This window comes from Dermacentor variabilis, chromosome 9, assembly GCF_050947875.1.
Source record: "Dermacentor variabilis isolate Ectoservices chromosome 9, ASM5094787v1, whole genome shotgun sequence".
NCBI classification, from domain to species: Eukaryota; Metazoa; Arthropoda; class Arachnida; order Ixodida; family Ixodidae; genus Dermacentor; species Dermacentor variabilis.
In genome coordinates, this window is record NC_134576.1 from 17,794,964 (window position 1) to 17,810,956 (window position 15,993).

Sequence of the window (15,993 nt, forward strand, 5' to 3'; positions counted from 1 at the left end):
CAGAAATACAGATACTGATACACGACTTAATAAGTAAGATACTGATACACGTACAGTTAGTAAGCGAGTGTTTACAAGTTGGGCGATAAGCTACTATCCTTACTTATTATGGCTGTCTACTAATTTGCTATCGCAATCAGTGCTCCGTCTTTTGAGCAAAACTGCGACTTTTCTATTTCATCGTGATTCTGAAAATATATACCTGATTGGTTTCTGGGTTTAGTTCCTAACATACACACACAAAAAAAGCTGCCCTTGAGGGCAGCTTTCTCTCCATGCGACCCGTAATTCGCCTTTGGCAGTGGGAGCATCACAACGTCGGGTTGAATCAGTGTGACTCGTCATTGGTACAACCTCCCATGACTAGTACAACTCGGGATCGGGGATTAAAGGGTTGAAGGCTAACTGCAATGAAATTTCACGTTGGCTAAATTTATCGTGAATGAGTAATATGTACCAATGAAACAATCATGGCAAAATTGCAAAGCTCATATTGTGTGGTTATCAGCCTTTAAACAACATTCAAGCAGATGAAGCTTGCACTTGATAGTTGTCACTATGACACAAGTCCCAACACGTTGTCTCTGAGATTGTTCAGCACGCCGCAGGCGCCTCCTTATCTCGGAGGTCATGCTGAAGAGCCTTACATTCCAGGTCATGTGTCACTTTTAGCATGCGGTAATAGCAGCCGTCTTTTTTTTTTTCTTCATTTTTCTGTATTTTTTCAAATTACTTTTTCTGTGTTGCTATAAGAAATGGATATTTTTTCAAGTTTCTCGTCATATATTTCAAACATCAAATTTCGCACGGAATCTCTTATATTTGCATTATCTGAAACTAGTCATTTTCTGGCTTCCAACATTTCAAAAGGACTTGTTCTTGAGGCAGCTGGTGTTTAGGCTTGCTATGCATATTGTTCTTGGTACAGAGAGCGTGAAGCAGAGAAAGAAGGCAGAAGCACCTTCTCCCTTTTCTGTTCCCCTGCTTCAGCTCTTTGCACCAATGACGACATGCATAGCGAGTTGGATATTTCATTGCAGTTGGCCTTTAAGGGTGCCAGCGTTTTCTCATGCTCCACTCTCGTACTGTTAACCTTACTCAGCAGTCATGCCAAACTGTTGTGTGAGGGCGTGTACGTGGTCATTGCTCCCAAGTGTGCATCCCATGATGCCTCTTCTGCCCCGTCTTCCTCTCGCAGACATGCAGCTTGAGGCCATTCGGAGTCGCGTGCTGCATTGCCGCTTCTGCAACTACACGGCACTCTATCACTCGCTGCTGCTGCGTCACGAGCGCATCCACACAGGCGACCGTCCCTACCAGTGTCCGAGCTGCCTCAAGCGCTTTGTGCAGAAGTCGCACCTGGAGACACACCTGCGCTTGCACTCGGGTGAACGGCCCTACCGCTGCAGACAGTGCTGCCGCACTTTTGCTGCCGCCTCAGCACTAGCCAGCCACGTGCTGGTGCACAATGTTGCTGCCACCACTTCGCAGGAGGATGTTGGGGAAGTCACGCTGAGCTGTGAACAGTGCCGCCTTGTGTTTGCTTCTCCAGCTGAACTGTCGGCACACGCGTGCCCCCTGCCCATTGGTGCCGAGCACTAGTCTCGAAAGCTTCCTCATTAGATCAAGTTCACTCGTGCTTGCATGTGACAAGTCGATGCAGTGGGCACTGCTGCACTTATTCTGTACTGAGGCGCATCAAACTACTGTGGGAACGTCTCGGTTTACAGAAGGATGCATAAGACTTCATTCACACAGCCATCATGCATCCTTTCACTATCTCAGGTAAAAAACATGCTAAAGGCGCAGTAAAGCAACCTGTGAACGTGAACCAGCAAGCAGCTGTGTTGCTACAGTGTTGACCAACAAAACGTTTGTGTTGCTGAAACAAAATCGGTTTAGCGTTGTTGTTCTGGCGAGCAAGACAAGTAAACTTGACTGAAAGTTGCTAATTGTGCATAGGCAGCACTTTAAGCGAAGAAAGGAGTGATAACTGATTTCTGCTGCCATGACTGGCAGCTGGTGTGTGCAAGTACTCGGGAGTGTACTTAAGTTGACAGCACCTGCAACTATCATTTTCTGAAGGTTCCATCACTGGCACGATCGCAAAGATTCTTCACAGACGTATGCCAATCTGACTAGTGCATCAGTGACAGCAAAACTGTATAAGCGAGTTGTCACATTTTTCAGAACTATGTACTTAAAGTCTGTTTGCTAGCTCACAGCCTCACTCGGCTGCAGTTGCATGCGAGTGCTGTGGTGACTGGCGGTTCTTTTAGTGATGGCTCCCACACAGGGTGCATTTCAACACTATGGCATCTGTACAAACTCCTAGCTATCTTTTAACACGGAGCTGGTATGACAATGTGACAAAGAAAAATGAATTACTGGTGAAAATTAATGTGCATATGAGTTGTTTATACAAATGATATTAAGGCAGGTAACTTTTACATTATAATTTATATATTTATAGTATTTATGCTGTCGATTCCAGATATACTCAAAGGGAATTGCAAAATAGTTTGCTATACCCATTTAAAATAGAAAGTATGCCTAGCTGAAGCTTATCTGAAAACTCTGCTTGTCTCGGCAGACAGTCTTCTGAGATGGTGAAAAGCGAGAATTGCCTATTTGTTCTTCGTCAAATGTGCTAAAATTTAATTCCACATCAATTTCTCAAATCACTTTTGCTGCAGAATGGTAATGCATAAACTGATCACAACTCTAACCCTAAAAGCCCGTATTGGCAGGCCGCAAAACTGCAGTGCGTTTTGCTCACATCGAAATACTATGGTAGAAATAGGAACAGAGAATGGAAGCAGACCAGCCTGTGTGGACATGTACCGTGCCACCTTCAGCGCACTTGTACTACAAATCGCACAAAATGGGCTGACCAGGCAGGCTCTGTTAGATTTGAAAGTGTCTTTCAGCCCGAAAAATGTCATAGTTAATTCGCACTCGCATGCGAACTTGAGAGTACGAAACAAGAACGTTTAATGTGGGCTGTGGGCTTGCAAATCGTGCAATGCCGTGTCTTCCCGCAGTCGCCACGATGGTCTTTCTGCGAAATGAGAATGTGGGGGGTGGAGGTTTTGTAAATTTATATCCATACTGTAATGCAAAAGATCTGGCCAAGTAGGGGTTGGAGGTCAAACTCGTTTTGGCCACCGACAACTCTAAGACTCCATTTGCAGAAGCTCTACCACACAAACCTGACAGCACAGGCATCTCCAGTTCAGCATCCCATGCCCAGAGCCATTGAGCAAAAAAGAATACCATCCATGCTTTTTTGCAGAATGCACATGTACTACTGGGAGGCCTTTACACTCTTGCGGTAGTGTGGCCCGAGATCCTCTTTCTGATAACGAACCTCAGGTGGCATACTTCCCTGTACAGCAATTAGTTCTTCCCTCAGTTAGTATGCTTCGCAGCATTACAGAGATGTGTTGCGGTGAAGCGTACTGAAGCAAATCTGTCATTGTGGAGTGCCGATAAGACCTTAGCTATATTAGCCATCCATGTTTTGAGACACGCACCTTGCACATTTTTCCTCCATGGCACATACTGCCTTTCAGATTCAATGCCCTCTTTAACAGCATCTGCCAAAACAGTGCCATTTTGTCCGCATAAATATTTTCAATTGTGCGAGAAGTGGTTTTGGTTCCATTAGGAGAAGTGCACTTGCAGGGGTGCAGCGTGGTGTCGCATTCAATATATTGAATGTAATGTTGAATGGAAGTTCGATGTATGTGTAGTACAGTGCTATAATTTAGCATGGGATTTCCAATGGGATCTTACAGCTGTTTGTTACAGACCATAATTCAATATATCCGAGTTTGATGTCCAGGACGACTATTATACAACCACCTTTCAAAGCTAATTTAGGGCTCCGATCTCAGATCTTTAGATATCACATCTAAATACAACATTGTGTTGTATTTAGATGTGATATCTACTACGCTGTTGACATGCTAACTTTCACGACATGAAAACAGTTGCAGAGCATAGCAGCTTTGTTTTGTACAGTTGTAGCTTACACTGCGGCCACCTTGTCTTTAGAGACAAGCATCGTAATGCAGTGGTGCCCAAGTTTTAACTGGTTTTTGATCATGGAAATTAAGTTGGAACAATGGACAAAACTTTGAAAGACAGTTGTAAGCACGGTACTGCATCATCCTGTAGAATCGGTCATGGCTATCTGACTTGTGTATGCAGGGCCGCTATCTTGTACACGTCCGAAAAGCTGACATTCGATTTCGCCTCAAGTGATTGGACTAGATTAGCCTAGGCCGCGATACCGGCGCAGCCTGGACAATCGCGCGAGGCAAAATCGAACGTCGGCTTTTCGAACGTGTACAAGATAGCGGCCCTGAATAACTTCCGTGTTTTATCGTCTTGATTGGAGAGGTGTCATCAAAGTTGCAAGAAGGCGCATGTCTTGTTAATTTGTGGTGCTGTGTTTAGGGTAATATGGTGATTGTACAGTAAGCACTCTGTACTTGTGCAGGGTTCTGCTTATTAATTGCACGTGTAACCATGCACCCAAATCTGTGTGCTTGTTAGCTTTACGAACACTACCTGTGCAATAATATATGACAGGTAGGGCAGGATCTCTGTGGCAACAGGTAGATGTAAAAGAAACCTAATGTACAGCTTTTTAAAGGTATGATGCAGAATTTCCACTGCTGCTGGGCAGAGCACGGGCTCTGGAATGGGTTGGACTGCACCACAGTTGGGTGTATGGTCATGGATACGTTTCAGGATTTTTCCCCCCCTCCCCTTCTGAGCACCTCATGATACATCAGAAACATCAAACAAGCAGTGAAAAATAGCAGCAAGCTGAGGTTAATCACCTTCTGAGTGGACGACACCACCAGTGTGTGAAAGTTTCACATTCACAGATTACCTTGGGCTTGTTCAGGGGTGCGCTTCCACAGCCAGGTGACTGTACTACATTGACATGGCGCTAAAAGGGTTAATGCAGGAAGTGTCAAATGCATGCAGTGCACAGAATAGTGTCATTGTGCTGCATTTAAAATTGCTTTGCTCCAGCTTTTTGCAAAATTATTGAGATCCATAAAGTTTGCTCACAACAGCCCTAATAAAGTGACTTCCTGAAGACCTTTCAAATATGGAAAATGAACTTGCAAGGTGGCTAGGCAGCGGTCTGTCATGAACGTATGAGTAGAGTGTCATTCCCAAGGCCAGCAGGATGTAGTCACATTAACATGACTGTAGAAAGGATAGCAACATAGCTTTGTGTCACATAAAACAGTTAATTCTTGAATTGAAAAAATACAGGAATGCAGACTTAACATTATGGTAAGAAATCACTGTGCGAATGCATATAAGCGGACACCACACAAGATGATGCATAGGAACAGTGTAAGTGCTTGTACTATTTCTAGTTGTCTTGTGTGGTGTCCATAACTTTGCGTTTGTGTAGTAATTTCCTACCATAATCACGAACCATCAAGATGTTCCTCTCGCATGTCAAATCTTCTAAATATGTCAACGTTGTTTCTCGGATATTATGTGACGGTGCATAAATTCATGGGTGCTTTGAGTTTCGTTTGCCGCGAAAATTTCATGGCTTTTTCAGTTTTCGTTTTGTGCGTCTTTGCCTTGTATATGTTTCTGCCTTTTGAAATAAAGTTTCACATTATCTGGCGATGTCAGCTTTTACCATACAGTGCTAAAGTAATTACTTTAAGCCTTAAGGCACAGTGCCATTACTCTTTTCAAGAAGGTAATCTTGTTGCAGCAGTTTGATCTCTCAAGCATGGAATAACATGCAGGAAAGAAACAGAGCCAGGCATACCCTGGAGCCTCTTTCATGTATTAGTGCAGCTAGTAATGGTGAATTTGCAACATAGTGCTTCATAGTGCTTGCTTCTTACGTAGTTATGCAAATGTTACCTTGAAGGCCATCTGGAACAAGATCTTGTATCACATAGAAAGCCTGGTTTATGACAGTGTAAATATAGAGGAGCCTCCGTGCGAAAATGGACATTTGAAATAAAAGCGGAAGCATCATTTCAGTTAGCAAAAATAACAGTTTTTGATCCTGAAACTGAAACGCTACCATTACTGCTCACCAGAAGTGATGCGTGACCAGGACAGGAGCTGTAACTTGACAGTAAAAAACTATATCAATTCTTTAAACTGCACGTAGTGACACATGTAATGTGGACATAATTTATATATTATACGCTGCTCTTTAGATATACCGCTAAATTGTGTAGGACTATTGGAAGATCTTTTTAAACATTGTAGCAACTTCACGTGAACTGAAAATTTATATATCAAGCTTGTCCGTTCTAGTTGCTTTAACAGGTGCAAGATTGCAGAACTGCAATCTCTATTTTCGGTGCTGAGTTGGATTTGTAAGCTTTGTGCTTCGACTTATCAATTTTTAGCATTTTTTGCAAGAAATGCTCAGACCATAAGTCAAAATTACACTTCCTGCACTCACTGGAGTTTTAACTTTCTGCCTCAAATGCAACAAATTTGATTCAAATCGGCCCAGCAGTTCTCTAAAAGCATTTCTGAATTTCACATGTGCTTGCATATGTGGCATCAGAGTTTGTCCTAAGCTTGGTCCTGATGATTTCACGTCCACCTTCATTTATGTAAACTGAATGCAGATTTGTCTTAGTGACTGGACACTTCACTTGCTTTGGTAATTTGACTCTTTCTGCAGTTTTTTGAGGAGGCCAAGCACGGCATCATGTCTGCAATTCTTTATGGAAGCGTGTATATTGAAATGTTGTGCTCCTGCATCTCCATTTCAGCATAGCACGCACTGTGACTGGCTGACGAAAGTATTTACTGTGTGGCATGCCCTTGCTGTTAGTTAGTTATTTCCTCCAAGTGATTTGAATTTATTGCCCTGAACTTTATAAAAAGTGTGTAGAACACAAGTGCACAACACTCCAGTAATTTCATTGCAATCCTTATTCTGTAATTTAAAGCCCATACACTATTTGCGTTTTGACAATTCTTTTGACAATTGATTGATCACTAATGTGAAGTTCTTTCTTGGTTTTGCTCTAGAAGCAGCTTAAATCATGACTTCATGCAATTTGCTTCAATATTGCAGTCTCACAAAAGTGCTATTTGTGTTCCAGCTTTTATTGATGTGCCCAGGTTCTTTGTGGTTTGCTCTTCATTTTCAAGTATAACAAGCTGAGTCCAGTGTCTGTGCAGCATTGCGATGCCTCCCTGGCTTCCAGCAGATGTGCTTCATTGCACAGTTGAACCTTAATATAATGAACATGGATATAATTATTTATCAGCTATGATGAAATGAGTTTGAGAAATTTCTTACTGATATCATTGTGCAACAAATATGTCCATAATGAATATTGGATATGCAACTTTGATATAACAAGGTTTTCCTGTACTAGTGGAAAGTCTGCAGATCAGTAGAACTATTGTAAATGCGAAAAGCAGTAAAAAAAAAAAACGCATACCCATAAAGAAGACACGAAAGACGCAGGCAAGCACTACTAGTACCAACTGTTTATTCCAATTGACACACCCTCCGATTTTACAAAGTGAGCCATGCACAAGTGTCACATCCCTTTTTTCCATGCGAAGGTGATAAACTTAAGTAAAAACTAAAAAAGGTGAACAAAACTGCTGCCTGCTTTAGATAGCAGAATTCAAGAAGTTCAATTCGGTGCCGTGTAAAAGCATAGATGCTTTGCTTACACAGATAGGTGAACTTTTGTGGATATGGAATGCTGCTAAAGCCACTCGAGCCGTGCGTGCGGTTTGCAGACTTGCCTAAGATAGTGGTGCCAGAAAAAAGTGCCTCACAACCACACGCGATATGGGCAACAAAATGTGCATATTTGTCCTCTTTTTTTTTTTTCTTTTAGTGCATGCTTCCTGAACCGGTTCTTGATGCATCGTTCAGTGTGGTCGACGTATACATTTCCACACTTCAAGGGAACTGAATATATGACTCTTGTCACACACTCTATGTAGGGGTGTTCATGCCTGGTTTTGCAACCTCGCTTGCTGTCAACGCAAATCTGAGGGCAGAACCTGGAAAGCTTCTTAGGAGCCATAAAAACCACAGGAATACGATGCCTGTTAGTGACCTTGTTCAGGTTGCTCAAGACCTTGTGAATAAAAGGCATTACTAAGGGCCTCGCCGTCCGTTGCTGAATCTCCGTGCTTTCCGTTCCGGCTCTGTTCTTTACCCTTTTCAGGAGAGAAATTCGGCCACTGCACCAACAAGCAACTCATGAAATCCCGCTTGCCAATAGGCGACCAATGTGATTGTCAAAGCTATGCCGCATAGTATGCGGGCACGATTTTGGGAGCGCAGCATCCAAGCACTGAAATGCGATGCCCCTTTTTACTATTTTTGAGTGGGCAGAGGCAAAAGGCAGAAGACCCTTCTTGACCCGTGGGAGGTACTCCCAGCATATGTGGTGTGCGCGAAGCCTTGTCCGAAGATCCAGGAATAGTAAACCCTCAGTGCCAGGCAATTCATGAGTGAAATCCAAACCCTGCCCCGCTTGTTTAAAAACATCTAAAATACCCTCAGGGGGTGTAAGGTCATCTTGTAGCTCTAAAATAACTAAAAAGTCATCAACATACCTAAACACCTTAAGAACCTTCCCAGTGTTGATGACTTCTTCCCCTTGTTCTTTTCCGTCCTTGTTTGCACCAAGCGATCATACTTATGGTCTACTCAGTGAGGTTGCAAAACCAGGCATCAATACCCCTACATAGGGTGTGCGACAGGAGAGGAGTCGTATACAATCGAACCCACTTATACCAATATTCAAGTGCCACAAAAATTCCATTGTTATAACTGATAATTGTTCTAACCGGGTTGCACGAAAAAATAAAAATAGGGGGACGGCAGAGCTGATGTGAGAAAACTATATTAGCAGGGAGGCCAGTGCCCCTCCCCACCACTTTCCGCCGCCTGGCTGTTGATTGTGTTCGCTTGTTTAACTGCTTCCTGGGCGCTCTGATCACGTGTAACAAGCCACGACTGTCGGCATTAAAGAATGGCACTGCTATAACAACTGCAAAGAGGTGTCACGGGTGGCAAGCGACCTGCAAGCATCCCTGAGGCATCACTTTGGTGGCCCCAAACGGGGCCTTTTAAATATTGCTAGAAGGCTGCCGCAGCAGCCTGTCAACTTGAGAAATCCAGAAGAAATTGGAGGTGAGATCACCACAAGCATCTCACCACGTACTCGTCACTGGCTTGCACGAGAAAAGCCTATGTCCGTCAGCCATGCATGCTTTACGCAAAGCTTGCCGGCATCCTTTTCCAAGGCATCCACGCGCTCCACATAGTGCAGTGGAAGGTTCCTCGGGAAAATTAAGCCCCGGAGGGACTGAATCATCTGCCAGGCATCCTGTGAGGACAGTGTTGAGGCAGCCTGCCCTACCGTGTCATCGCTGCCGTCGTCGCCATCGCTATCCGCTGCAAATATGTTCGTGACGATCATCTCATTGGTTAGAAGCACTTAGTTTCCAAATGTATAGCCGTGCACTTTCTTTTCACCGACAATGGCATACATTGCCAATGATCAGCAGGTGGATCAGCCATGTTCCGTTTTGGTGGCGAGTCAAGTGAAGTTGAGAAACCGCGTGGCCAGGAATGACTTTGACACAACCAACAAAAATAAACGCGAGCGATTAAGCTTTTCACACCACTGCACTGAATGAGGAGCCAGCGAGCAACATGTGAGCAATCTGCTTGCGGCACAGTTGGCGCAGTCCATTTGTGTTTCAAAGGGTGGGGTAGCATAGAGCAATGGGCACAGCCCATTCATATTCGGAGGAGTGGAAGGGCGACGGGAGAGGGCTGCACGGAGATGGCTAGAAAATGAGTGCGCGGCAGCTGTTGGAACAGCGGCCCATCATGCAGCGGCTCGAATTTCTCGTTTTCTTTTCAAGGATTTTGCATTTCACTACTTTTCGGCTCGGACCCCAGCAGCCAGACTTCATCATTATAACCGATAATGCAGTGTCTGGGCATTGTAGTATATGGGGGTATTTTACCATGGAAAACATACAAAAGTCGACGGTGCAGTAGCTTCTCATTTTTATAACCAATATATTGTTAAAACCGGTATCGTTATAAGTGGGTTCAACTGTATTCAGTTCCCTTGAAGTGTGCAAGTGTGCACATCGGCCAAACTGAAAGGTGCATCAACAACCGGCTCAGGGAGCATGCACTGAAGGTTAAGGAAAAATAGGACAAATGTGCACATTTGGTTGCCCATACCATCGCGTGTGGTTGCGAGGCACTTTTTTCTAAGACCACTATCTTAGGCAAGTCTGCATGCCGCACGGCTCTAGTGGCTTTAGACGCATTCCATATCCACATATATACACCTGTCGGTGTAAGTGAAGCATCTACGCTTTTGCACAGTACCGAACTGGACTTCTTGAATTCTGCTGTCTAAAGCAGGCAGCAGTTTTGTTCACCTTTTTTAGTTTTTACTCATGTTTATCACCTTTGCATGGGGAAAGGGGTGTGAGACTTGTGTGTGGCTCATTTTATAAAACCTGAGGGTGTGTCGATTGGAATGAACAGCTGGTAGCAGCGCTTGTCTGCATCTTTCATGTCTTCTTTATGTGTATCTTTTTTGTGCTGTATATCGGAATTTACAATGACCACCTAGCTCAGCAGGACAGCAACAGACTAGATTGTCACTTTCCTTATCGGTGCCAAGCTCTGAGCATTTATTCACTCATCACGTTGCACTGTGCAGCAGAAGTCATCCCTGTGACAATCGCCTCTCAGTGTGTAAATAAAGCGGCATCCAAGGTCAGCGTGGCTTGTCATCACCTGTGGGACTTTGGCCAGCGCAGCTCTCCTTCGATGAGCTGTTTGCAAGCCACGTCTAACTTTTCTGTTGCTCACTTAACACAAGATAGCTGCTATTTTTAAACAAATTTCAGAGTGAGTTTTTTTGCCTACTAGGGACATGCACTCTGCGCTACAAAATTTGCTGTGGGGAGTGCTCTGTCCTTGTTTTGTGTGTTTCTGTTTCATAGTTGTTTATATATATTTTTTGCATTTGCCTGTTAGTCTTTCTGATTTGCCCTCACCTGTTGCATCCTCGCCATCGCCACTGGTGTTGTACCGAACATAATGTGTCGCAACATTTTCCCTTTCTTTTGTATTACATGGGTTGTGTTTGTGCTGGTTCTTTCTGCCAGTACTGTTCTTGCCCCAATGTCTCTGTTCCATTTGTTCTTTGAAGGAACTATTTCCTTTCCTATTATCTTGTGTGCAGTGCATTTTTTTTCTTTTGTTTGCTTGTCTTCAGTGTTTCACATTCTTATTTTTCAGTGCACCAGGCATGTCCTTTCAGTTATCCTGTCTAGTGCTCCCATTTTATGTTTAAAAATAAGTAATGGTATTTTACACACACTAGGAGATGTTAGTGCAGTGCGGCAGGAAGCCGCAGTGCCGCTAATGACAGCTGGTGGACCTATTTTCAAACAAAGCGTGCAGATTTTGCACCGTTATGTTCGTTTGCTTGCATGGAAGTTTTTGATAACAGTTTTGTCTAATGCAGCTAGATTTTATGTCTTTTCTTTGTTGATTGTCATAACTAACATTTAGGCTGCCTGTTTCATCTCTAATGTGTTATTAATAGTAAGAATATTTAGTGTGTTAGACTAAAGTTCACTAATAACTGAACTAATGTGCTGCAGGATAGTATAAGGAAGCTTTCGGCAGCTGGTTTTCTTGTCTGTGCAGGAAGGCTAATGCATAAAATATAACTTTGAATCAGAAAGTCTGATGTCATGATGTGACTTTTATGCACCAACTTCGAGGTAGTATAAAATAATTTTTTCGTGTGATTGTACAGTGTGAGTAGAACGTGTTAATAAACTGCTCAAATATTATACCTTCTGCTTGAATTAATGTACAGGTAGTCTTAAAGAAATTGCAGCTTGTTGAGTTCATTTGTGAAGTACATGGCAGCCAGGATGGCATGCAGCACCTTTATTTTTGTCAAGGAGACGGGGAAACCCTGTTGGCAATGCCATAGTGTCGGCTCAGGGTTCTGAAGCTCTTGAGCATTGCTTGAAACTTGTCAAGTAACAGCCTTGCGTGCAGTCTTCTTTTGACAACAGTGCTTTTGGTATGTTGCTTAAAGCTCTCGGGTCATATTTTTTACTGATAACTTTTGTGGATCCTTTCACTTTGACCTGATGTAGCATCTGGTGCGGCGACCCACTGGAGGGGCCAGCATTCTTTTCTCTGGCTTAGACAACCAGTGACCACTAAATGTGATGTCCTCGAAAGTGATCAGTTTAGTTTTCTTCACAGAGGAGAAAGTTCAGAACTCAGTCACTTAAGGCAGAACGACCGCCATCCAGCTGACTGTAACAGAGTGACAATGAGAGGCCCAGTGCAGTGTTGGTGAAAAGCAAACTTTGTGGTCAAAGAAAAGTTTGTCATGGTGGTCAGTCTACCATTCAAGTTAACCTGCAGGCTAGCCTATGACCGCAAGAGGCTGTTCCAGTTACAAACTGAAACTGCTGGAAGCTTTAAAGTGACTGTCTGTCACTCAGGACATGTTTTTAGACTGTGGTGGGAATGAGAAGACTTCCATTGCATTGATGGAAATGGGCAGGCTTGCACTGCATAAACTAAGAACTATATTTTCAGTTAAGCTGTAAAAGTAGTGCAACACTGAAGTGACATTTCTTGACAGTGAAACAGTGTCAACCAATCTGTGTGTGGTCGTGTAACCAAAAACCCATGCAGGGAGAGGTATTTTGCTTGGATATAATGTATTGCATGTAATAGTATATTATGCTCTTCTAACTTTTCTTTGTGTCAGAGAGTAATTTCTTATGTCCATTTAGTGTCTTGAAAAGCCTCCTTGCAGATGAATGGAGTGGTGTATCGATGGGTCATCGGGTATGCCCTCTTGACATGGAGACGTAAAACAGTGCGAGTGTAGCATGATTGTGGGAGTGGTATAAGGGTCACTGCATTTTTTAATGTGTTGAAAATGCTTTGTCTTTTAAGAAGTGCTAGCATCATCACAACACCAGTGTAGTTCCTGCTTAACCATAGCACAGAAGGCTTGAATTGACTATACAGACGGTGACTAAGAAATGCATGAGATTTAGGTAATCAATAAAAAACAAAAGAAAGAAAGCTAAGAACTTGTGCAACCGATTGCAAGTCAAGGACACCTATTATGTTTATAATTTCAGTGCTTAGCTCAAAGCGATGCTGAACCTCGATGCACTTCCAGTTTCTCGCTTTCCCTGGGATGGCATGCGTGCTGTGTTGTGGACTGCTTGAGCTGCGGCTCGGTTTCAGTGCCCTGCTGACCTGGCTGTCGCACTGCTGAGAGCCGGTCTCGTTTGCAGGCACTGCGGTGGCAGGTGTCAGGCGGCCGTTCCACGCACATGGCGAGACGTTCCACTGCGACAGCTGCAAGTACACCACGCACCACAAGTGGAACATGGTGGTGCACGTGCGCACCCACACCGGCGAGCGGCCCTTTCGGTGTGGGGTGTGCCCCAAGTCGTTCACGCGCAAGAACGTGCTCGAGGAGCACATGCACACGCACACGGGGGCCCGTCCCTTTCGCTGCTCCCTCTGCCCTGTGGCGTTCGCACACAAGAACTCGCTCGTGACGCACCTCAAGCGCCACGTGGGCGAACGGCCCTTTGCGTGCCCAGACTGTGGCCGGTCGTTCACCGGCCGCTTCTCGCTCAACCGGCACCTTCTGTCGCACGCACGCTCGGCACCTCTGCCCTGACTTTTGAAGAGGTGCTGCGATGGAAGGAAACTCTGCTCTCTTTAGCCCTCGTAGTTGGCCCAGCCAATTTTGGTCCAAGTACCAGGACATGATGCACATTATTCGGTAACAGAGCTCTGGGACGATGGAACACAAGCATGGGTAACAGACGAGACCACTCATAGCAGCTGAGCTTTGTGTTACACCCGCAGGAAGGGCAGTGCACGAGGTTTAAAAGGCAAGCAACAGAGGCATGTGTCTGTGCCGTTGTAATCATTGTCATGCAGTGAAACAAAAAATTGGCTCACTCACAGAACAGCGTTACGTTATGAGTTGTACCAGTGTCATCTGTTTGAATGCAGGGCCATTTTGTTCCATGCTGTGTGAAAGATCTTGATAAGATCTTGTGTTGTCAAGAATGCCACAAAGTCTGGTTGAACACATTGCTTTCGTGCTTGTCTTTAGCCAGTGCTTATTTTTCGTCTTCCAAGTTATCCTAGTGCTTTGTTCTTCAGTGTCCAGAATGATGCATGACAAAAGAGTTGTGGTTTGAGCTAGTTGACACAGCTTACACAACAGCTACGTGCACATTGTTTCTGAGAGTGCAACATATCAAAATTGCAGAAAAACGGAGCCAAGATGGCACACCGACACATAGGAAGCACCAAAACATGGATCGCCTGTGAGAATTTCATCTGTGGCATCTACAGAATGACGTATCAAAGTATTGGCTGGAGATCTTCATGTTCATGAGGGCTCTGCCTTTGAGATACTGTACCTCTTGTCCTGAAAGTTATAACACCAAACGTTTATTTTTTTGCCACCACTGAGGTTGAAATTTGGGATGCCTTATTCTGTGCATTTGCCTCCAGCAAATTATGCCATGTGGCTCCTTTTTTATTGTCGCCAAAAAAAGGTCACACCTTGCACCTTTATGTCTCAAAGGAGAAAGTGTGACAGGATTCGTCAGCAGTGAAACTGGTTGAACAAGACAACTTGGTATGAAACTTAGCAAGTTTATGAAGCGTTTTATTTCTGTTGCCTTATGCCTTTTGCACTGTAATACTCATGTGACTTGGATATGAAATGGGGGAACACTTGTACTTCTATGATTGTCCAAACACATCTTAACCGAGGATGCTCATTTGAGGTAGCTAGTGCACTGATTTCTTCCACACCATTCACCATATTCACAGGGAACAACATATTCTATTTCATTACAATATATATATTGTGCTTCCTTGTGTTAATCCATACTTGCAGACCTTGTGTATTTTGCAGATGTATTTTTTGTGAGCATGGAAATGTAATGAACAATTGCATCAGCATTTCCTTTTATAAATGCAAATACACAATGTGAATTCTCAAGTCAAGGAAATTAAGCTCGTAATTTGTTCTTGTTTAGAACTACTGTCGCTTTGATTTTTCCTTCTCGCGTCAGCCATTGAGCCTATGCAGAATAGCGGGACGCTGTTGCCATTCAGATATATTTATTGTCACTTCTGTTTATGATGCGCTCTATCATGCATTTGCAGTGCCTGCAGTAAGTGCTTCTGTGAAACTGAACTTGTCTTGTTACATGTGCGATGTGAAAGCCTTGTGAAATTAATTTGTTCAGAACTGCTTGCATTTAGGTTACTAAATTTTCAGTCTGGCTTTTTGTTTCGTTTTGTTTGTTTGGTTTGGTTTTTTGTTTCAGGCTGGCATATTTTTTCGTGCATGACTCTGCAGCTGTGAACGGTGTGTTAGTATTTTAATAAATGCCTGTTCCTCACTTGCATTCCATGCAGTTCTGATTAAATTTGTAATTGCGCATTTACCGAGAGACAGACTGCATAGGTTGGTTGTGATCACGTCATTTGCTTTTGTGCTCTCAGGACCATTTCATATCCTGGCATTATGAATATGGCAAGCAGGCTCTTTCCAAATATGTGTTCGACGGAAGCTCTGATTGGTGCAATTGCATGTGTATCCTATACAACTGTCCTGTGATAACAGAACATGAATACTCCTTGCCCTATCGACACTCCTTCTTTTGCAGTTAATTTAGGGTAATTTCAATCTGTGGAGGCTCTGCCTGGTTTTAGCATTAATTACTTGGATGCGTTAGCACATATTGTATATAGTGAAGCCTTGTTTATCAACTTGCATCTCTGTTCATAATAACCTATCATCACTATCATTCACACATTTATGCCTCATCTAATGTATTTATTGCTGGCCCATTGTC

The 15,993-nt window shown here is 43.6% G+C and overlaps 1 protein-coding gene across 1 annotated transcript; it reads left to right on the forward strand.

The window, feature by feature from the left end:
• Nucleotides 1-1,102: 1,102 nt before the first annotated feature.
• On the forward strand, nt 1,103-15,543 carry LOC142558629 (uncharacterized). The gene is made up of 2 exons (XM_075670803.1): nt 1,103-1,785; nt 13,390-15,543. Exons 1-2 carry the CDS (start codon nt 1,764-1,766, stop codon nt 13,782-13,784), a joined length of 417 nt encoding a protein of 138 aa, XP_075526918.1. The 5' UTR covers nt 1,103-1,763; the 3' UTR covers nt 13,785-15,543.
• The last annotated feature ends 450 nt before the right edge of the window (nt 15,544-15,993 follow it).

Bases quoted from the DNA above. Each gene is read 5' to 3' on its own strand.
- LOC142558629 (XM_075670803.1), top strand. From the start codon at position 1,764: ATGCATCCTTTCACTATCTCAG. The intron at 1,786-13,389 runs GTAAAAAACATG...TCTCGTTTGCAG, and splicing joins GCATCCTTTCACTATCTCAG to GCACTGCGGTGGCAGGTGTC.